The sequence below is a fragment of the Pelobates fuscus genome, chromosome 2, assembly GCF_036172605.1.
Source record: "Pelobates fuscus isolate aPelFus1 chromosome 2, aPelFus1.pri, whole genome shotgun sequence".
Lineage (NCBI taxonomy): Eukaryota > Metazoa > Chordata > Amphibia > Anura > Pelobatidae > Pelobates > Pelobates fuscus.
The window spans coordinates 223,679,594-223,703,710 of NC_086318.1; the positions used below are offsets into that span (position 1 = coordinate 223,679,594).

The window sequence follows — 24,117 nt, forward strand, 5'->3', positions numbered from 1 at the left end:
AAGATATAACCTCTAGATAGGGGTATAAAACACACAAAAGTATTAAAGGGACACTATAGTCACCTGAACAACTTCAGCTTAATGAGGTTGTTCAGGTGAGTGCTACAGCTCCCTGCAGCCTTTTTCTTGGAAGCACTGTATTTTCTGAGAAAATGCAGTGTTTACATTGGAAGCTTGGAACACCTCTTGTTGCAGTCAATCAGACGGCCACCAGAGGGACTTCCGAGTTCAGAAGCCCTAAAAAGGCCTCACGTCTGACGTATTCACGCATGGGTGAATACTTCAGACGGGCTATCAGCACACAAAGCACTGTGAACGCTCTTTGTGTGCTGAGGCTGTCAGCACTGCTGTGGGAGTGGCTTCAGCTGATAGCTGAAGCCCGAACCCACAGGGACGCTTTCTGGCCTACTCTCCTCCTCCCCCCCGGCCCCCACCCCTGGGCGGTGGGTGGGGGCCCTAAAATTAAAAATAAGGGGGGGGACCTATGGCCCGCCCCCACCCCTGTGCGGCGGGTGGGGGCCCTAAATTTAAAAAGGGGGGGGACCTACTGTCCCCCCCCAGCCCCCACCCCTGAGCGGCAGGTGGGGTCCCTAAAATTATCAATAAGGGGGGTGACCTACTGTCCCCCTCGGCCCCTACCCCTGAGTGGCGGGTGGGGGCCCTAAAATTATCAATAAGGGGGGGACCTATTGTCCCCCCCCCGGCCCCCACTGCTGAGTGGCGGGTGGGGGCCCTAAATACAAAGGGGGGGGGACCCTACCTACCCCTTTCACCCTAAAAATAATGAGGGGGGGACCTTTAACTAAAAACCTGTAAAAAAAAAAAAAAAAAAAGATAAAAACAACTTACCATTCGATGTTTTCTTTCTTCTAAAATCTTCTTTCTTCAGCCCCAAAAAATGTTAAATAAAAAGCCATAATAACCGACAGAATTAAAAAAAAAAAAAAAAAAAAAAAAACAAAACAATCCATGTTCACCCATGGAGGGCTCCGCGCAGACTGAGCTTTGCAGGGCGGGGGAAGGCTTATAAAGCCTTGCCACGCCCTGCAATTAGGCTAAGAACACTCTGATTGGCTGGTTTAATCACAGTAGCCCCCCCCCCTTATTGTTAGTTTTAGAAAGCGAGCTGAGCTGTCAGTCAGACAGCTCAGCTCGCGAACGCGCATTCCGCGCACATGCGCGGTAAAGCGCTGAATTTCTTCATAGGGCGGCTGTCAATGCCGCTCTATGAAGAACGCGATTGGTGCAGCGCGAAGCCGCGCATGCGCACCACATCGCGATGACGCTTCTCTCAGAGAAGCGTCCTATTGGGCCCCGCGATTTCGTCATTTTGACGAAAAAGGGGGCGCAGCATGGCTGGGAGCTCAGCGCTGGAACGGAGGTAAGTTTTTAATATAAAAACGCTCCGAAAATTATTTTTAATCAATTAAAGTTCATATAAAAGCAAGAAGGAAGGCTGGGGGACCTGTCTTTCTTGCTTTTATATGTTGACTATAGAGTCCCTTTAATTTCTTACAAAAGTAGTAACACAGACTTCCCAAATGGGGAAAAAAAAAAACAACTAAAAAAACTAAACAACTGCAACAGTTTCAATTAATATAGAAGCAGCATGTTGCAGCCAAGAATTGGAAGTTTAGAAAAAATAGAGAGGGTTGAACAACTAAATGTTGCACATCTGTGAATAAATTAATATAAAACACTAGTAGTAAGCAATAACAGTTACTAGTTGTATATCACTCTATTAGTGAGAATTATGACAATCAATTGTACAAAAAATACAAGAAAAAAAATACACCATTTAGTTGTTCAACCCTCTCTGTGTTTTTTCTAAACTTCTCATTTTGGGCTGCAACATGCTGCGTTTATATTAATTGAAACGGTTGCATTCTCTCCCCCTTTCTCCCTCCCCTCCCCCCCCCATTTGGGGAAAGTCTGTTACTACTTAATGTTTGTGTGTTTTATACCCCTATGTAGAGGTTATATTCTATCTTTTAGAAATAATAATTATACATTGTTTTAGCTGTGTTCCTTAATTAAAAGGTATTCCTTTGTATTATCTATAGAAACATCTTCTGTTTCGTTTATTAATTAATTTTGTATTTTTAAAGCGCACTTACTATGTTTTAAAATGTTATACCGTGTATTCAGAACTGAAAAGGTACTGTCTGCAGAGCTCAGACAGGATTGTGTAAAGGTGTACAGATATGGGACAGCCTACAAAACAACTTTGGCTGTATTGAAGGTTCCCAATAGCACATTATACTTAAATGGAAGAAGTTTCAAACAACCATGACTCTTTATAGATGTGGTCACCCAGCTAAACTGGGGAAAATGGCATTGGTAAGAGGCGACCAGAGATCATTTTGTTGAAATGGTAGAAACATGCGTAAGGACAACCATCAGTGTAACATTCCACCAATGTGACTTTGACAGACTATCCAGACTTGACATCCCACTTGACATTTGCAAAAAAAAGTACCTAAAGGACTAGCAGACTGGGAGAAGGCAAAGTTTTCTAATCTGATAAAATGAAGATTGAACTTTTTGGCTTTGATTCAGTGTCCTGTCTGGAGGAAACCAGGTACCACTTGCTACATGTGTAATACCATCCCAGGATCATGTATGGTGGTGAAGCACTGGTCGGGGTTAATGGAAAGCTGAACATCGCAAAACACAGGGGCCATACTCTTCACACACAAAGCAAGATGCAGGGTCCCATTAATGCAAACCTGGTACAGAGCACAACAGGACATTGATCCCATGCACACAGCCAAGAAAAGAATGTCTTAGGGATTACTCTGTGAATGTCCTTGAATGGGCCAGCCACAGTTCGGACTTAAATCCATTCGGACATCTCTGGAGAGACCTGAAAAGGTTTGTCCACAGACTCTTCCCATCCAACCTGACAGACCTTGAGGGTATGCAGAGATGCCTGGCAGAGACTACCCAAATCAAAGTGTGCAAAACTTGTCAGACTTGAGGCTGTAATTGCTACCAATAGTGTTTCATCTAAAATATGACACTGAAATACATATTCAGATACTTGTGTGTTTGTTTGTTTTTTCAGATTAGTATATATGCAGTGCTGTCAAATCTAGCGGTTGCTTTATTACTATAGGGTAGTGGGTGTAGAATCATTGTGATAAAAAAGGATTTTTTTTAAATATGCATAAATCGGTGTGTATTTATGACACGTGTAATGACTAATGCTTTTGATCAACAGCGGAATCATCATTATGTCATGGGAAAAGTATCTGAAAGCATTAGTTCTTGTTTGATTAAGGGTATCCTATTTTTCTTTCTTTCTCTACAATATTTGTTTATTAAAAATATTTTGGGACTGCGGCACAGGCGTGTGCTCCTGCGCCTAGCACTGCTAATCAAGTGATAATTTTAGTCAGCTTGCAGATTCATGATTATCATACTTTCCTTTTAATGTCCTTTCTATTTTCCCCCGATTACTCACCTTCTGACTATCACTTAGACATGATTGCCTAGTATCTGAATGTCATTTTACTTTTATCAAAATTGTGCAGTAATCTAGATGTGCCTTGCACTATACACTGTATTTCTTTAGAAGATTTTGGCTTCATAAACATGCCAGTCTTTCTATGCACAACAAAAATAAATGGGGCGGGGGGATTTTAAATATATATATTTTTTTTCTTTGTGATTTACACGTTTTCTACTTTTATAGGTGAGCAGTTTGACAGAGCACGCCGCTTGCAAGGAAAAATGACTGCAAACCTGCTCATGGCAAAGGACCGTTTAAAGCTTCTAGGTAATGCGTGGGATAGGCATAAGGCTATCCTAACTATAAGATAAGGCCAGGGACTAATGAAAGTATTTAGAAAACTGGGCAGACTAGATGGGCCGAATGGTTCTTATCTGCCGTCACATTCTATGTTTCTATGTTTCTATGTAATGATTTGGTTTTGTTTAAACTTGCAAAAAATAACCGTTTAATAGTTGACACTTTCTCAAAGTAACTGATGCCAAAATGGGGTTTACAGGCATGACCAGCACTAATCAAACTACAAAGTATTGCATGATTTATGAATTTAGTCCTATTTAAAGTTCTTAGAATTATTCAATCTGCTTCTTCCTCTTTATATAATGTTATACTTTTGTTCAAATTATCGTAATGATCTATCTGGTACAAACACAGTTCTTGTGTAGTGTGAGTTTTAAGTGCACTTGTCAGGTCTATCATGATTTGAATTTCAAATTTAAGGCCAAAACAGCCAAACTGAAACAATGTTCATTTTGGGTACCCTGGCCTGAATTTTTGAATTCCCTTTGAAGTCTCACTTTAGGGAGTAACCTGTTGGTATCACTTTAAAGACTGGGGGCAAAACAGTATGTTACGGTGCCTCCACATTTTCACTTGCATGCTAGGACTTCTGGATTGCCACTTTTGAGACTGGGTGGCTGCACATACAGCTTCTCTTTGCATTCAAGGATGCCATGCTGGATCCAGAGGAGCAAGTTTAAGCGAAGTATGTCTCTTAAAGGGACACTGTAGGCACCATAAATACTTCATCTTATTGAAGTGGTTATAATATCTGATGGACCCTGGCATTGTCCTTCTGTTCAGCATTATATTGTTTTTAAGGGTTTAGAAGTAAGGGTTTTATCTCCGCCTTAGCCATTTCTCCAGTGGGGGCAGGACTATGGGAAGCCACGGACCCTCATTCTTTATTAAACTGCTTTAAAAAGGTGTAACATTGAATGTAGGGACAGTGCCAGGGACTACAAGTACTATGATAAATGAATTGCGATGAAAATATTAGTGTCTACAGTGTCATTTTAATTATTCGTTCTATCACTGGCACAGAGTATGGCATGGATTTATGCCTACATGAATGTGAACTTGATATTCATGGTTGATGTTGCTTACATTGAGATGCCGATGTGTTCAAAGTTTTAAACCACTGTAAATTAATCGGTTACTTATTGGGATATGACCTTTAATAGGTTGGAGAGATGTTTTATGGCCAGCATTGGAATATTCCTGCTAAATAATTAATAGTATATTGTACACGTTCTATGTGTGCCAAGTCATAGTATGCGTGCATTGCATACACAGACACTTAGACCATAAAGGAACACTATAGCATTAAGAATACAAAACTGTTTTTAAAACAATCCACAGCTGTTACACTAAAGTGTCCGCCTGCCTTTTTTTGTAGATCCATCCACCCCCGTATATAATGGGTTAAAAAAAAAAAACCTCCCCGACTTAACAGCTCTCAAGTCACTCTGCTCTGGATCAATCTTCTCCAGTGACAACACACCCATGTGGTAACCTAATGTGCATACGATGTGAGCGTTGTGTGCACGTTAGACATTCCCACAGGAACGCATTGAATCAATGCTTACCTGTTGGGATTTTGAAAATGCTGAACGGTTTCATTCAGTCTTCTAGATTGCCACTAGAAGTTGTCTTAACCCTGTAATGTAAACATTCAATGTGATTTAGGTGGTCTGGGTGCCTATAGTGTCCCTTTAATCAATAAATATCTTGAGCTATATGTGAATATGGCTTTGTGAAGTTCGAATAACATGTAAAACACCTTAGTTATGAATGCTGTTTTGTTGATGCAAACGTCTTGGAGCTTAATATTGCATGGGCATTTAAAAATGCATTTTGTGTTGCATACAATGTTGCACTATTAATACTGAATACTAAAGGGAATCTTTTGTCTTTTCCACAGTTTAGGATTTAAAGAGATAAGTTCTACTTTTCAGCGAAATCCTTGCTTACAGCGATTGTTTGTTTATTACATGTGTATTCCCTTAGTAAAGTACATAAATTCGAATTTGTTAAGCCCCATGAAAGTTTCTGTGGATTGTATTGTAATTGTTTTATAGGGGTTCACAGTAATTACAGTTTTGAGATCCATTAAAAGAGGAACTTTAAAAAATGTTTTTGGGATTTGTATTTTATTCCTGGCACAAACACAAATTGTAGATTTACACCTTGTGAAAGGACTATACGTGTAATACAATCCTTTTTATTTATAAAAGATTCCCTTTAGTTGGCTTTTGCATGGGATGTTTACTTTGGTTTAACAGCTGTTTCTATTGCACGCATCTAAACCAGTTTTTCTCTGCTCACTAAACCAGAAAATGGAGTCCAGAAATTCTTTAACAATAATACTGTTAGGAAATACTACACAAAAGCATTTCATTTCATTTGTTTATGCCCGATAATTTCTTATTAATTGGCGTGCGTTTGTAGGATTTGTTTTCAGGTGTTTGTTTTGTAAAGTAAAATTGGCACGGTAGAAAAGATCCAGACCGGAATTTCGGTTTCCTTTTTTAAAGGGATACTATATGCATCAAAACAACTTTAGCTTAATAAAGCAGTTTTGGTTTACAGATCAGGCCCCTGCAGTCTTACTGCTCAATTCTCTGCTCATATGTTAACTTGCTTTAGAAGTTTTTATCTTGCTCTGTAGATCGAACTTACATGACAAACAGGAGATTCCTGCATGTTCTAGAAGAGCAGGAGATAAATTCTAGATAAAACAGACTGCAATAAAGGAACCTAGAATATCTTGGTTCCTTTTCAGGAAGAGTTTAGGAAAGCTGTGCAATTTACATGTAGAGAGATGACTATATAAACAAAGTGATTTCACTCCTAAATTGCACAGAATTAAACATGCTGCAAAAGCATGTGCTATACAGCAGAACTGCTTTTATTAAAGTGATTCTATTGTGTAAGATTCCAGCGTGAGGACGTCCAGCATTAGTTGGACAACCTAAACTTGGCTAGCCAATGTAGTGGTGACTATCTCCCTTTTGGAGCGTGTTGTGTACCCAACATGTTTGTCGGGAGTCTAGGGCAGTTGAGGCTCTGATGCCTCTCCTGTGTGGGTGGAGTGTGCCGGCAGGTATTGTACTTTGCAAGACATTAACAATAAAAAAGGCGAACGAGAGTTGCATATCAAACTCGGCAACATTTGCAAAAATAAAAAGTAATGTACAGTGCTATTGGAGCTACATAGCTATCAGTGTTCTCTCAGGTAGTGGGATCCATTTTCCTTCCGGGTTCTAGTGAGGGTGTGCCGGTAACAGTCCGGGCCGGAGAGCGAGACCTTCCCTGTGCTGGGGTGTTTCTAGTGGGTAGGCCCAGTGCGGTCAGCAGTGCAGGTGCATCCGACGGTGCTGTGGCTTTATATGATTTTCCTTCCTTTGTGACCCAAAGGGTGTTTGGGGTTGCCCATTGGTAGGTCAGATTTTCCGCTTGCAGTGTCTTTGTGAGCGGTTGCATACTCTTGTGCCATAACAAGGCGGCCCTGCATAAGTCATGAAAAAAGAATATGTTGCTGTCCTCTACTGTTTGGCATCTAAGGATGATGTCTATAGGTGATGTGGCTGGGGCTTTACAGGATTTGGCTATTCTATATACCCCATCAAATTTGAAGTACTTGGCTTGTTTCGCCGTTAGAAGGGACGCCACCAGCCGTCTCACGAAGTGCGGCAGTTCTTCCAGGGGGGTGGTCTGTTTTTATCTCCGTCCTCTCTCATCTAGGATGCCCAATTGTTTGTTGGTGTCGTTTTGGGCCGTTTGTAGCTGGTGTACCTTGTCGCCTAGCGCCTTGAGGTCTTGTTAGGGCTCCGGGGTGATGTCCTGCCTTCGGGCTGCGTGGGTGTTGGGTCTCCCATGAGTCTCGTGGTGGCGCCGGCGTCGGGGTCAGCAGCATCTGGCCTATGTCACGCTGCGTTCTTGCAGCAATCGCGGGTGGCTTTTGGGATTTTCTCCCCATGTCCATGACTGGCTGGTAGGCAGGTAGCCTACCCCTGCGGTTGCGTGTGCCCGTCCGTCCGTGCGGTAGGCCCTGGAGCCTCGGTTGCCAGGTGCCAGAAAGAAAGGCATCGGCCTCATCAGGATGGTGCCCTGATTGTAGATCTGGTGTCGGGTAGGTCGTGGCTGTAGAGATGCCGTCGTTATTCGGCGTGATTGAGTTGGGCACACCTAATGAGCAAGTTTTGATGTATAGATCATGCCTCTGAAGTATCACTGCTCAATTCTCTGCCATTTTGGAGTACAATTATTTTGTTTATGCAGCCCTAGGAATGCCTCCTTGCATGTTATTAAAACAGCCTTCCTAAACACGTCCTGTAAAGAGTCATCTAATGTTTACACTTCCTTTATTGTAAATTCTGTTTAATTTTAAATCGCCTGCACTGTTAATAGCTTTCTAGACCTTGCAGGAGCCTCTTCTGTGTGATTTAAAGTTCAGTTACAGAGCAGTAGTTAAAACTTTTGAAGTAAGTTTTCTGATTGGAAATGAAAGTATTTTGTTTTCATGCAGTCTGTCAATTACAGCCAGGAGCGTGTCTATGGCTACAGAAACAAGTTATTTTAACTCCTAGATGACCCATTGTACTGCGCTACGGAATCTGATGGCGCTATATAAATAATAATAATAATGGTGAATTCAGCAGTGAAACTTCAGTGGCATAATCTATACACCAAAACTGCTTCATTAAGCGAAAGTTGATATGGTGACTATAGTGTCCCTTTTAAAAGTTGTTTTTCCAGCTTGAACTCTGTTGTTAAAGGGGCGCTTGTAACCCACATAGCAACTTCAGTTGATTGAAGTTAAGTGTTTAATGAAGGTATTGAAGTTGTCTTTCCTTCAAGTATTAAACCTTTTTGTAAAGTCTTAACCCTGAAGTTGGTGACCTGACACCCAAAGAATCGATTCCCCCTACAGCATTAGGAAGGTTTAGATGAGGACTTGGTGATTGGATTTGTGCGAATGAAGCCACGGGGGTTACTCTAGACCCTAACTTCAGTATTAAACCTTTGCATAACTGTTTAACGCTTTAAGGTAAACTGTTATGAAGATGTGAGTGTTCATTTAACTGAGAAACATTTGGATATGAAATCCTTAGAACATGCAATTTTCCTTGTGGTTGTGTATTATGTGAAACCTGTAAGGGGGGTTTATTCTCATTGTAAATATGTAATTTTGTTTCTAAAACAGCAGTGCAATAATAGTTGGTCTAACATGAGATAATCACTGTTGGTGACTACTCATCTTTGAGCTTAAATAAAGTCCAGTATAAATATCAGAGCCCTTTGGCTTTACAAAAGTTGACATAGATGGGCTTTACTTCTTTAAGTTATCTTTCTTGTGATCAAAGTGCAACATTAGAGACTTATTACACGTTTGTTACATTCCCTATACCTCTACACTTTTTTTTTTTTTTTTTTTTTAAATACAAGGTGCAGTAATGGCTACACATGGATTCTGGCCTATATTGGTTCCAGTGTTCAGTGGTGTCCAGCTGACTGCTATTGTGTTTCTATTCTGAATAGCTGATTTTTTTCACCCTTAATTGTACTGAGATCTTGTCAGGGAGTGCGCCACTGGGATAAGTTTGCTGACTAGTTAAAGTATTCTAGCTGTCAGGTGCAGGGCATTCTCTTGCTGAAAACCTCCATAAGGAAAACACAGTATGCCAAAAGTGCACCATCATCGGCTTGCAGTGCTAAGACTCGCCAAGTAAGACATGTGTGCATTTTGAGGCCTATTGAATGGAGAAAATCCATGTTTGCCTGGTTTTCAGTACTTGACTGCCTAGTTATTTTCTTAGGCCATTGTAATCCGTTTTGCTAAAAGTGTTGGTAAAGGCAACACAACTGTGCTATAAGTGAGTTAAACAGTGAAATTGAAAAACACAAACTACATATGTACTACTTTCATTCAGAAACTCTTGATCTTTTACTTTTCTGATTTGTTGTAATTTCTTCACCAGAAGATGTATGTTGAATATGAGAGATTTTGTGTGCAGAACTCCGAGACATGGACATGTATAAAATTGTGTACAAATACACATTTAAAGACATTTTTGTTTTGTTTCACATTGGATGCTCTCTGGTCCAACCCACTGTTTCTCTTGTGCCACATTTCATCAATTGGATGATTCATCTTGAGAAGCATTTAAAGTGTTTGGTTACTCCGAACATGAAGTCTTTCGGTTGTTTGGCAAATGCAGTTCTATTCCAAGTAATAGTTTGTCATATAGAAAAAGTGGATCTGCTCACTAAGCAGATCGCATCCATTGTATAGCTGTCATCCATGTATTGAATGGGACTGTGTGCTGTGTTCCCTTGTGCTAGTCTAGCATGTGCAAACCTGTGCCTCTAGCCTCTTACGAATAGCAACTCCGGGTAGATTGTGATAGCATTCCCACAATGTACTTAGTCATGTGTGGACAGAGGAGGAAACGCAGCTTTCTCCTATGCATATATGACAAAAGAGCTAGACGTAAAGTTGCAGTTCATAGTTTTTAACTTGCACTGATGTTAACGTCTGTGCAAGGAGACAATCGGGGGTGGACCCTCCTTACACAATATACAATAAGCAATATGGTTGTTCCGGTGCTTGGAGTATCAATGGTATTTAGCCGTTGTTTTTTTTTTTTTTTACATTTGTGTATTTTGCACAGTACAATATTTTTGCATGTTTGTTCTGTTTCTTAAACTGAATTGTTTTTATTGAATTTGAAGACACATAAGACACACTCCAGAGTACGGGCATCCATTTTCCTTTTCTTTGTGTTTCACTAACATGCCTGTGATGTCTGCATGTATAACTTATGCCATTATATTTAAATTGATGTAGAATATTTTGCACTTTACTACTACTACTACTACTACTACTATATGTCCTCTCAAGATTGACTTATTGAAAAGTAGGTGTTTTGGTGCTTATGTTAAACTCTCATCAAAAATTTAAAATTGTAATTTTAAAGAATAAGTTTTTACCCCTTCCCTCAAAAAATGAATAAAAATACAATACACCTTAAAAAATGGTTGAACATGGAATTATGACACTGGCTCCTGCAAGTGTGATGCTTAAAACCCCTTAAGGACACAACTTCTGGAATAAAAGGGAATCATGACGGAATATTTCCGTCATGTGTCCTTAAGGGGCTAATTAATTTCAAGCAACATTTCATTCATTCTCATGTGTGATACAATGCTAACGCTTACAGAGAAGTTCTGCTATGCAGGACATGCTGTGATAGTACTTATGGTGCTGTTGGACTGCAATTGTTATATCCAATTGTGGATCAAAGCATTTTCGAGTGTGTAACCAAATACTGGCTCTTGGGGTACACACAGCCCAGCCCCTTGCTTGCTTATAGCTATTTCTTAAGAATTAGCAATATCTATTTGGTCCATATTTGGACAATATTGATGGGCTCGGTATGTCAGCAGACACACTTAGCCAATTATTGCTGTACAAGTAAGACCCAAATTATTGTTGTAATGCATGTGCAGTAGTAGATGAGATGGGTCACGGATCCCTTCATCTGTTATTTATGGTGTAAAACAATCTAGTTGAATAAAAAAGAAAATACTTTTGAATTATTGTAACATGTTTAGATGATTTTTGTCATCTCTAGAAATGTAGCTGGATTGCCTATCAATACAATACATTTGCGAGAATCTAATTTTATTTATTATGGTGCGGATTATATACAATGTCCTGCAGAATCTAATTGGTAACAATGTTGCCATGGACATTTGGGAATCTGGAGTGATTGCAGTTTTGTGATATGATGTTCCATCCATTTTTAAAAAAAAACTTTTTTTACATTTATTTTGTTTGTCTTCCATGTTCATTTCTTTTCCCTTTTGTCCTCTGCTCTGTTTGCATAGCGAAGCTGCAATCAGATTCACAACCTCAGAACGCACAAATGGAGGTCTATAGTGACCGTACTAACCCACCTTGCACCAATGGACATCTGAAGCCAGGTGGGTTTATAATGCATTGTTTAACTGGAGATGTTTGATAGTATTTTTGAACTGACAACTTTTAGTTACCTTTATTTTTATATACATATAGCATATATTTTTAATAGACCAATAATACCCTGTAGATTCCATTGTTTTCTCTTGAAGGGAATGAAGATTCTAGCCAGAGCATTCTTAGTTTTCATAGTGTGGATTATGGCATTTTTCAGACTACCGTCTAATCTCAAGATTAGGCGCAAAGTGAGGGGGGAAAATGGAGTTTGGGAGGAAAAAGTGCACAATACAGTGAATAGTTTGTTGAAAACTGCAAATGCAACACTGCTTCTGCTAAATAATAATAATAACAACGAAGTATTTAACCAGGAAAGGTACATTCAGATTACTCTGGTTTCCAAGTACGTCCTGGGGATGTTACCTTAGCCCAACATCCAGGGGTTGTTACCATCACCCAATTTAATGGTACTCATTTTATCAGGATTTGAACCTGCGACCCAAGGGTTAGAACAGATTCTGCTGATGCATTAGCCCACTGAGCTATTTCATCAGCCTAAAAAATTGTTCACGATCATGCTTTTCATAGTAGTGTATTGGGCTCCTACAGCACATGCTTGGTATTTGCCACACCTCCAATCTGATGCTTCTAAATAATTCCATTGCTTCTCTGGGAGAAACATTAAAGGACCACTATAGTGCCAGGAAAACATAGTTGTTTTCCTGGCACTATAGTGCCCTGAGGGTGCCCACCTCCTGCCGGGCTGGATGGAGTGAAAGGGGTTAAACTTACCTCTTTTTCAGCGCCAGGCGGGAGCTCTCCTCCTCCTCTCCGCCTCCTCGGCTACATGCGCGGCAGGGGCCGCGCGCATTTACAATGCTTTCCTATGGACGCTGGCGTCTTCTCACTGTGATTTTTCACAGTGAGCAGCACGCAAGCGGCTCTACCGGCTTTCAATAAGACAGCCACTAGAGGCTGGCTTAACCCTAATATAAACATAGCAGTTTCTCTCTCTGAAACTGCTATGTTTATATAAAAAAGGGTTAAACCTAGCTGGACCAGGCACCCAGACCACTTCATTACGCTGAAGTGGTCTGGGTGCCTATAGTGGTCCTTTAACAACTTTCTGTATCATGCTATGCATGATCTGAAAGTGAATCTTAGTATGTTCTGTGCATTCCTGAAAATAGTGGGCTTTAAATCGATTCTTAACTTCTTGCTTTGATGTAAGCATGGTTAAATCCATGCTCGCACCAGGGAGCCCCAGGTATCAATTCCTGGGGCTCACCTTTGTCAGTCGGGGCCTTATTTGGGAGCCCCCGACTGACCGATAAAATGTGTGCAGCACTCAAAGCAACCTGTGCATACAGCCCTTTAGGTCACTGTGGCTGAATGATCATGTGCAGCCACAATGATTCTCGGAGGTAGGTAGCTAGAGGGGGAGAATCCTGGCATCTAAAAATATACCCCATTGAAATCTCACAGCGTGCCCCTGGGCTGTGTCTGCTGGCCAGCACCAATCACTATGTGATTGGCAGTGAAAGCATGCAGGAGCTACAGCATGAGAGGTAGATCTGCCTCTCATGCTGCAATCACACAGTACAGTGGCTCAAACTGTGGAAAAAATATTTTAACTTTTCATTTTTATTATTTATACTTGAAGGACCACAATAGTCATCCATAACACATCGACTGGGTGCAGTGGTCTTCTCTTAACCCTGCAATGTAAACCAATTGCAGTTTGTACTAAACGGCAATATTTACTTTGCAGGGTTAAATACATTTCTATACCGGTGCTTCCACTTTGCATTTAATCAGATCCAGCTTCTAACATGTGCCGAGACCTAAAATGTGTAAAACCGAAAGAAGCTCCTAACACTTATGAGTTGGTCAAACATTTTTAAATTAAGGTGGCTTTGTCACCTTCTGGGATCTTTGCAGTGACATTATCTGTTGATATGTGGAGGCCTTGCAGTGCTTGTTAGTTCTACGTACCTAATGCTGTCACCTGCAGGCATCACCATCTTCAATCTTTAACTCCTGGCTTTTCAAGGAGCCCACATCAGTGATATACTTTTGCGCATGTGTGAGGGTACATGTGGAATCTCTTTGGTTGGTCCTACGAGTGAGAATTACTTATTCCCACAGCCATTGCTAGCGACCCCTGGGGTAAGTGACAAAACTTTATATTTTGTCAAGCTGTGGATTTACCATATGACTTTCTTACATTTTTTGAGGGGTGGGTGGTTAACAAAGTCAATGCACACCCACCCCTGCCTGCATATTACAGGGAGTGCAGAATTATTAGGCAAGTTGTATTTTAGAGGATTAATTTTATTATTGAACAACAACCATGTTCTCAATGAACCCAAAAAACTCATTAATATCAAAGCTGAATATTTTTGGAAGTAGTTTTTAGTTTGTTTTTAGTTATAGCTATTTTAGGGGGATATCTGTGTGTGCAGGTGACTATTACTGTGCAGAATTATTAGGCAACTTAACAAAAAACAAATATATACCCATTTCAATTATTTATTTTTTACCAGTGAAACCAATATAACATCTCAACATTCACAAATACACATTTCTGACATTCAAAAACAAATCAGTGACCAATATAGCCACCTTTCTTTGCAAGGACACTCAAAAGCCTGCCATCCATGGATTCTGTCAGTGTTTTGATCTGTTCACCATCAACATTGCGTGCAGAAGCAACCACAGCCTCCCAGACACTGTTCAGAGAGGTGTACTGTTTTCCCTCCTTGTAAATCTCACATTTGATGATGGACCACAGGTTCTCAATGGGGTTCAGATCAGGTGAACAAGGAGGCCATGTCATTAGATTTTCTTCTTTTATACCCTTTCTTGCCAGCCACGCTGTGGAGTACTTGGACGCGTGTGATGGAGCATTGTCCTGCATGAAAATCATGTTTTTCTTGAAGGACTTCTTCCTGTACCACTGCTTGAAGAAGGTGTCTTCCAGAAACTGGCAGTAGGACTGGGAGTTGAGCTTGACTCCATCCTCAACCCGAAAAAGGCCCCACAAGCTCATCTTTGATGATACCAGCCCAAACCAGTACTCCACCTCCACCTTGCTGGCGTCTGAGTCGGACTGGAGCTCTCTGCCCTTTACCAATCCAGCCACGGGCCCATCCATCTGGCCCATCAAGACTCACTCTCATTTCATCAGTCCATAAAACCTTAGAAAAATCAGTCTTGAGATTTCTTGGCCCAGTCTTGACGTTTCAGCTTGTGTGTCTTGTTCAGTGGTGGTCGTCTTTCAGCCTTTCTTACCTTGGCCATGTCTCTGAGTATTGCACACCTTGTGCTTTTGGGCACTCCACTGATGTTGCAGCTCTGAAATATGGCCAAACTGGTGGCAAGTGGCATCCTGGCAGCTGCACGCTTGACTTTTCTCAGTTCATGGGCAGTTATTTTGCGCCTTGGTGTTTCCACACGCTTCTTGCGACCCTGTTGACTATTTTGAATGAAACGCTTGATTGTTCGATGATCACGCTTCAGAAGCTTTGCAATTTTAAGAGTGCTGCATCCCTCTGCAAGATATCTCACTATTTTTGACTTTTCTGAGCCTGTCAAGTCCTTCTTTTGACCCATTTTGCCAAAGGAAAGGAAGTTGCCTAATAATTATGCACACCTGATATAGGGTGTTGATGTCATTAGACCACACCCCTTCTCATTACAGAGATGCACATCACCTAATATGCTTAATTGGTAGTAGGCTTTCGAGCCTATACAGCTTGGAGTAAGACAACATGCATAAAGAGGATGATGTGGTCAAAATACTCATTTGCCTAATAATTCTGCACTCCCTGTATATGATGCCCTAGCTCTGTAAATTAAGATGCAGCAGCAAGGTGATCTAAACATGTCTGTACTATTAAAGAGGAAGCTTCTTATTTATAATACGTGGGGTGCACTCGAGAAGAGATGATTTAGGGAGATATAATCTCTGCTGTGCCCCTTTTTATAGTCATAGAACTATGGATTTGTTGACCCCTTTAATGTAAATGTTAAAGGGACTCTCCAGTGCCAGGAAAACATATCAGTTTTCCTGACACTGCAGGACCCTGCAGTGCCACTCTCCCTTCCACCCCCATCCCATGTTGCTGAAGGGGTTAAAACCCCTTCAGTGACTTACCTGAATCCAGCGCCTATGTCCCTCGGTGCTGGGTCAGGCTCTGCTCACGCTCCTCCCCGCGTGGCAATGGCCGCGCGCACTAGACCTCCCCATGGGAAAGCATTATTCAATTCCGGAGCCACTAGAGGAGGACTTAATCCTTCAAGGTAATTATTGCGGTTTATAAAAAACTGCAATAATTACACTTGCAGGGTTATGGGTGGTGGGAGTTGGCACCCAGACTACTCCAATGGGCATAAGTGGTCTGGGTGCCTGGAGTGTCCCTTTAACTAGATGCATAAGATTTCCCTGAATCACCAACCTAAAAATACTTTCATTTTACATAGTATTTTAAACATATTTCCTAACTTATTAAATACTCCAATATATATATTGCTACTTGTAGTTCTATGTAATTCTTTTTTTTTTTTAAACTTTTGAACCGTTGTGCCACTTGCATTGTTGCTCTGTTCTTAGAATGAACAATACTTTCCAGTAGAAATAAATTGTTTCACTGACCACTGAATTGTGTTTTGTAGTGTTTTCACTTTAAAACCTACTCTGTCCTGCTTTTTCACTGCACTAGGTTTTGAGGAAAATGCTTTTACTGTCATTAGAAAAATGTTTCTATTTAAACCCAATGCAATCAGAATTAGAAGGTAAACAAAAAGTCTGAGACTGCCGGCAGAGGGGGCAATTGAATATTTGAAGATTCATTAAAAAGAGACAAACATTTCAGTCCATGTACTGGACTTTCCTCAGGATCAAGAAATTCTGGATCTTGAGGAAAGCCTTGTACATGGACTGAAACGTCGATCACCAGCAGATTTGAACTGACTGCTGATCTGGTGACAGCACATATGTGTATATTGTTTATAATTAAGATTTCAAAATGGGGATAAGTTCTGAGGAATTTAGCATTTTAGGGCAAACCTGACACATTTTATGGCACAAAGGTAAGTACATTTTGCCATATGTACTAACTTAGATTATGTGGGTTGCAATATAAAGTGTGTGGATGCGCGCGCACGCACACACACAGACTCAATGTCTTAATTTCTCTTTTTTTATTTTCTTTTAATTTTGTTCATATGAAATGAAAGCCCCTTTTTCTCCTGAACAAAATGACATATAATATGGGTGGGTGTACTCAATATGAGAGTTGAATTATGGTTGAACAGACCGTCGCGGCTTTAAAGGGCTTTAAAGCCGTTGCGGCGGCATAGAACGCCGTAACTGCTTGCAGCCCCAGGAGCTAGGAGCTACTCACCTCCGCCGCGATCCTCTTCTGGGGGGCTGTCTGAGAGCCCAGGCAGCCCCCCTCCGGCAAATGAGGCCCCCTATAGCTGGCTATGGATCTGCCAGCAGGGGGACTGTCTAAAATATTAGACAGACCCCTGCTGGTAGGTAGTGTAAAAAAAAATATTAAAATGTTATAAAATAAATTAAATGCATATATACCGTATTTATCGGCGTATAACACGCACTTTTTTCCCCTGAAAATAGGGGAAAAATCGTGGGTGCGTGTTATACGCCGATATCCCATAATTACTTACCTGTCCTGAAGCGTGGGCCGGCTTCACAGCGCGCACCGCGGTACAGGAACTTTAATTTAAGGTTCCGGTTTCCGGCGGGACTGAAAGGAAGTGTGCACAATAGTGTGCACACTTCCTTTCAGTCCCGCCGGAAACCGGAACATGAAATTAAAGTTCCTGTACCGCGGTGCGCGCTGTGAAGCCGGCCCACGCTTCAGGACAGGTAAGTAATTATGGGAGGGGAGGAAAGTACACTATGGGAGGAGAGGGGAGGGGAGGGGGAGGAAAGTACACTATGGGAGGAGAGGGAGGGGGAGGAAAGTACACTATGGGAGGAGAGGGAGGGGGAGGAAAGTACACTATGGGAGGAGAGGGAGGGGGAGGAAAGTACACTATGGGAGGAGAGGGAGGGGGAGGAAAGTACACTATGGGAGGAGAGGGAGGGGGAGGAAAGTACACTATGGGAGGAGAGGGAGGGGGAGGAAAGTACACTATGGGAGGAGAGGGAGGGGGAGGAAAGTACACTATGGGAGGAGAGGGAGGGGGAGGAAAGTACACTATGGGAGGAGAGGGAGGGGGAGGAAAGTACACTATGGGAGGAGAGGGAGGGGGAGGAAAGTACACTATGGGAGGAGAGGGAGGGGGAGGAAAGTACACTATGGGAGGGGAGGGGGAGGAAAGTACACTATGGGAGGGGAGGGGGAGGAAAGTACACTATGGGAGGGGAGGGGGAGGAAAGTACACTATGGGAGGGGAGGGGGAGGAAAGTACACTATGGGAGGGGAGGGGGAGGAAAGTACACTATGGGAGGGGAGGGGGGAGGAAAGTACACTATGGGAGGGGGGGAAGTACACTATGGGAGGGGAGGGGGGGAAGTACACTATGGGAGGGGAGGGGGGGAAGTACAGGAGGGGAGGGGGGGAAGTACACGAGGGGAGGGGGGGAAGTACACTATGGGAGGGGAGGGGGAGGAAAGTACACTATGGGAGGGGAGGGGGAGGAAAGTACACTATGGGAGGGGAGGGGGAGGAAAGTACACGAGGGGAGGGGGAGGAAAGTACACTATAGGAGGGGAGGGGGAGGAAAGTACACTATGGGAGGGGAGGGGGAGGAAAGTACACTATGGGAGGGGAGGGGGGGGGAAATACTATGGGAGGGGGGGGGGAGAATACTATGGGAGGGGAGGGGGGGGGGGAGAATACTATGGGAGGGGAGGGGGGGGGAGAATACTATGGGAGGGGAGGGGGGGGGAGAATACTATGGGAGGGGAGGGGGGGGGAGAATACTATGGGAGGGGAGGGGGGGGGAGAATACTATGGGAGGGGAGGGGGGGGGAGAATACTATGGGAGGGGAGGGGGGGGGAGAATACTATGGGAGGGGAGGGGGGGGGAGAATACTATGGGAGGGGAGGGGGGGGGAGAATACTATGGGAGGGGAGGGGGGGGGAGAATACTATGGGAGGGGAGGGGGGGGGGAGAATACTATGGGAGGGGAGGGGGGGGGGGAGAATACTATGGGAGGGGAGGGGGGGGGGGAGAATACTATGGGAGGGGAGGGGGGGGGGGAGAATACTATGGGAGGGGAGGGGGGGGGGGAGAATACTATGGGAGGGGAGGGGGGGGGGGAGAATACTATGGGAGGGGAGGGGGGGGGGGAGAATACTATGGGAGGGGAGGGGGGGGGGGAGAATACTATGGGAGGGGAGGGGGGGGGGGAGAATACTATGGGAGGGGAGGGGGGGGGGGAGAATACTATGGGAGGGGAGGGGGGGGGGAGAATACTATGGGAGGGGAGGGGGGGGGGAGAATACTATGGGAGGGGAGGGGGGGGGAGAATACTATGGGAGGGGAGGGGGGGGGAGAATACTATGGGAGGGGAGGGGGGGGAGAATACTATGGGAGGGGAGGGGGGGAATACTATGGGAGGGGAGGGGGGGGAATACTATGGGAGGGGAGGGGGGGGAGAATACTATGGGAGGGGAGGGGGGGGGGGAGAATACTATGGGAGGGGAGGGGGGGGGGAGAATACTATGGGATGAGGGGGGAAATTTCCTGGAATTTCTTTCTAAAAATGAGGTGCGTGTTATACGCCGATAAATACGGTATATATTTATGTATGTATGTATGTATGTATATTATATATATGTAACGTCATACGTAATGTATTTTAATATTTATATTAGTATTAAAATACACTTAGAATGACGTTACATATATATAATATGTATATATTATATATAATAGATCTACATATATATATTATATATATATATATATATATATATATATATATATATATATATATATATATATACGTATAATTACAAACATAAATAAATAAAATAATTAAATAAATAAATAAAATATTGAAACAAAATATAAAATAAATTATATATTCATATGTAATTTCATTCTAACTGTATTTTGTTATTAATATATATATATTGGAAACAGAATACACTTAGAATGACATTCTATATATAAAATACAAATAACCGCAAATATATATATAGAGATAAATACATATAATTACATAAAAGATTACATTAGTATACACGTAGAATTTATATACCTATAAATGCATATAGATTAAAATTCTACGTGTATATTTAAGTAATTTTTTAACATAATTATGTCATTTGATTAATTAAAATTTGATTGACATGCCTGACAACACAGGGAGAAAGTGCAGAGAATTTAATTCGCAAGCACTATATTTGACCCTGTAACTCTCCAAGACACCATAAAACCTGTATATAGGGGGTACTGTTTTACTCGGGAGACTTCGCTGAACTCAAATATTAGTGTTTAAAACTGGTAAATTGTATTACAACGATGATATTTTAAGTAAAAGTGACGTTTTTTTGCATTTTTTACAAACAAACTGCACTTTTATGGACTATATTATTGTTGTAATATGTTTTACTGTTTTAAAACACTAATATTTGTGTTTAGTGAAATCTCCCGAGAATAACAGTATCCCCCATGTACAGGTTTTATGGTGTTTTGGAAAGTTAGAGAGTCACATATAAGGCTTGCATTTAATTTTTTTGACATTGAAATTTGCCAGATTAGTTATGTTGCCTTTGAGACCGTATGGTAGCCCAGGAATAAGAATTACCCCCATGATGGCATATCATTTGCAAAAGTAGACAACCCAAGGTATTGCAAATGGGGTATGTCCAGTCATTTTTAGTAGCCACTTAGTCACAAACACTGGCCAAATATTAGTTTTTTGCTTTTTTCACACAAAAACAAATATGAACGCTAACTTTGGCCAGTGTTTGTGACTAAGTGGCTACTAAAAAAGACTAAACATACCCCACGTTCAATACCTTGGGTTGTCTACTTTTTCAAATGGTATACCATTATGGGGGTAATTCTTATTCCTGGGCTACCACACCGTCTCAAAGGTAACTTTACTAATCTGGCAAATTTCAATTTGAAAATGGAACGTTCTATATTTGACCCTGTAACTTTCCAAAACACCATAAAACCTGTTAATGGGGGGTACTGTTGTATTCGTGAGACATCGCTGATTACAAATATGTACATTTTGTTCCAGTAAAACCTAACAGTATTATGACATTTACAGCTAAAATGTGAGGCGGAACTACAAATTTAAAAAACAAAATTAAAATGTCTCAGTTTTTTTAATTTTATTCATAATAAATTGTTTCATATACAAATATTTTATATGAAATGAAAGCCCTGTTTCTCCTGAACAAAATGATATATAATAAGTGTGGGTGCATTTAATATGAAAGAGGGGAACTACGGGTGAACAGACATATAGCGCAAATTCCAGTTTTTGTTTTGATCAGAACGTGTACTATTGACTCCGTCCTGAAGGGGTTAATGGGCTAAACACAAAGCTATAATGGAGAAGCAATGTGTGGAAACCCGAAGTACACTTTATGATTCAATAGCTTGTAGAGCCACCATTTTGCTAAAAAAATAATTACATGGTGTAATATGTAATGTGTTGTTAATCTGAGGTTTAAGAATGGCCTGCTAAGGAACAGAGTATGTCCTGGTATGTATAACCAAAGAATTCAAAGAGGGTGTACTTTCCTTGTGACTGTAGGTGACTGTTTTTGCTCTTTCTTGTGACTCTGATCTCTAGGGTAATTGTTGTACTGGGATTGTATTCATATGATTGCCTCAATAGAGTAGTTGTCTTTGGAACAATGTATTGTTTGTTTTTTTTTCTTTATTGTAAACCTAGGATTCTGATCTAACTTTGTTTTTTCCCTGTGGCTGGCAGATCCAAAATCTGTAAACCAGCCAACGGGTGACTGCTATGGTTTCCATTTCCAGTTTTCTCGGACATGGAAAAAAATAAACTTTATTTTTTATTGGCTGATTATACATTCTGTATTCTACAAGGCATGTTTTCATTTTTTTTTTTTATTTATATGTCCTGCCCAAGAGCATAGTGGTATGTGTCTTGGAAACATGTTATATCTTGAAATTCAGCAATGGTGCTTGTTGCAGGTGATAAACTAACTGGTCAATCTCCCAACCTGTTGTATGCTTGCTAGGCAGATGCAAAACCGTGGCACGTTTATAAGTTATTCTGCTGGGTGCCAGTTGCGGTTTAGTTCTTGAGGGGAGGGGGTTTTGGTTTTTTTTTTGGGGGGGGGGGGTTGTGCCTATATTTTAGAGCCTATATTGCAAGCCATGTATTTTCCTTTTTGACTGACTGTCTGAAGAATCCTAGTATCTTAGAACTTTTTATGTTTTGACTTCCAGTGCTGAGGGGCACTCCTTCCTCAGATATAGGATTGTAGGCTACTGGTCTATTTCGGTGCTTATTCTATATGGAATTTAAAAATATTCTGTAAGGCAACATTTATATAATCTTCGGCCGAGGCTCATTTAAACTCAATGCAGTCAGAATGTACTTATAATCTAGATTTAATTTTACATATTTTGACTAGGATTTTTAATATATCTAGCTGTCTTTCTCTATCTAGATCTTTACTTTATATCAAAAAGAGTACACCCAGGAAAACCAGTTTAAGAACACCTCACTTGGGCAAAAATGATGGGGGTTTAGTTACAGTATATCGTCTGGGGTTTCTGTATCTCTTGTGCAGAGAGAACTTGCCAGCATTTTGGTTCTAGACTGGCATTTTGGGCTAGATCAGTCTGATGTGCAGTGGCATAGGTTCATTAAAAACTATTTTTTTTTTTTAATATTCTTTATTTTTATTGTGTTTAGCATATACAGACATTCCTGCTTTGCCACGACAGCAGATGCAAGCATTTCAATATTCATAGTAGAACAATCGCATGGCATAGAATTTTCCTGCACATTTTTGTAGTATTAATAGTAGATGAGAACAAAGAAGCTGCACTTTGTGTATGAGAACATTAAAAGAGAATAATACAGGCTGATGTAAAGATTGCTCACAGACAAGCTCATAGAAACTGTAGGGTATGTACCATCAGGGATGTAAAACTGGTTTGGACTTATGTGGTAGGAAGCTTAACCCTGTGGTGAGGAATCTGAGCTAGTGTATATATTTTGACAGCCTTAGTGGGATAACTTATTCAAAACGGGAGTGCAAGGTTTATGTAAAACCACAGCATTTTTAAGATCTGCTACACAGCAAGTAACCCTTAGTGGTGAGAACACAGGGGGTGCTTGGCAGAGAGGCTGCAACAAAATAGTAAGCAAGAAGTACTCTTCAGAATAAGTTCAGTGTCAGGATCTGTACATGACTTTCACCCCACTCCATCTCTTGTGGCTGGATTATTCAGTCCCGGGTTGAGGCCGAGACAGGGCCTGAGCAGGGTGTTGCATAGTCTTGTGGCAACCGCTGCGTTTTGTTAGCCGGCTCTTTGGACTCGAGTAAGTGTGTGGTACCCATAACCAGAGGTCACGGGGTGCTCTCCACTCCACAGTCGCCATTGGGTAGGGGTTAGCCACTGTGGTGGTATTGCCATTGACCTCTCCAGCTCCCGCCGCTCAGGTGCTGCACATAGCTGATCTAGAAGTGTTGGCAGCCTGCCACCGTGAAGTATAGGGTCAGTGTTGCTTGTAGGAGTCGTCGTGGTGCCGACGGCCGCCATCTTAGTTGAGTTTCACTGCTTCCTCCCGCCTGTGTCCATCCAGCAGGGTTTGTGTACGTAGGTCTAGGCTTGTAGCGATGCCATGGTGGACCCAGGATGACGCCCGCTGGTCCAATGGTGGGAGGTGGGGGAAGGATTTGCGATGCCCTACAGGACTTGGGGGTTGGGAGACCGGCCACGTCTCCCACCCTGCATCGATTGCTAGTCCGCAAGGCAGACCTGCCTCTGCAAGTGCGCCCGGAGAGTCCATGATGCCCCAGCCCTGATCCCGCTGAGGGCTCTGTGGGTTGCGTAAGTGAGGTACCCGTTTAGCTCGGCTGTGTGGCATCAAATAAGGCTTAAAGTCGGCCACTTGATCAGAGCACCGGGTGGATGCGACTTCTCCACATGGCGGTCAAGCTCACCACTCAAAACTAATTTGATACTTAAGCGGGGATTTACCGAAGAGCAAGGTATTGAGTTTCTCTAAGCTTTTGTCTGTTCTCAGAGTTCTCGTATTCTGTTACTTGATCACACATTGCATATGCCTGCCATGATGCCAATGTACTCCATTTTTGGCATGGCCTTGCTTTAACAACCTAATGCC

At 41.9% G+C, this 24,117-nt stretch overlaps 1 protein-coding gene across 2 annotated transcripts in view; it reads left to right on the forward strand.

Moving 5' to 3' along the window:
- SPAST (spastin) overlaps positions 1-24,117 on the forward strand; it is a 68,955-nt gene that overhangs the window by 15,227 nt on the left and 29,611 nt on the right. Inside the window, exons 3-4 of one of the 2 annotated variants that reach the window (XM_063443211.1) lie at positions 3,698-3,781; positions 11,690-11,785. In XM_063443211.1, coding sequence (XP_063299281.1) covers positions 3,698-3,781; positions 11,690-11,785 — 180 coding nt within the window. The remainder of the gene's footprint in view (positions 1-3,697; positions 3,782-11,689; positions 11,786-24,117) is intronic. The other variant, XM_063443212.1, reaches the window with a different exon arrangement.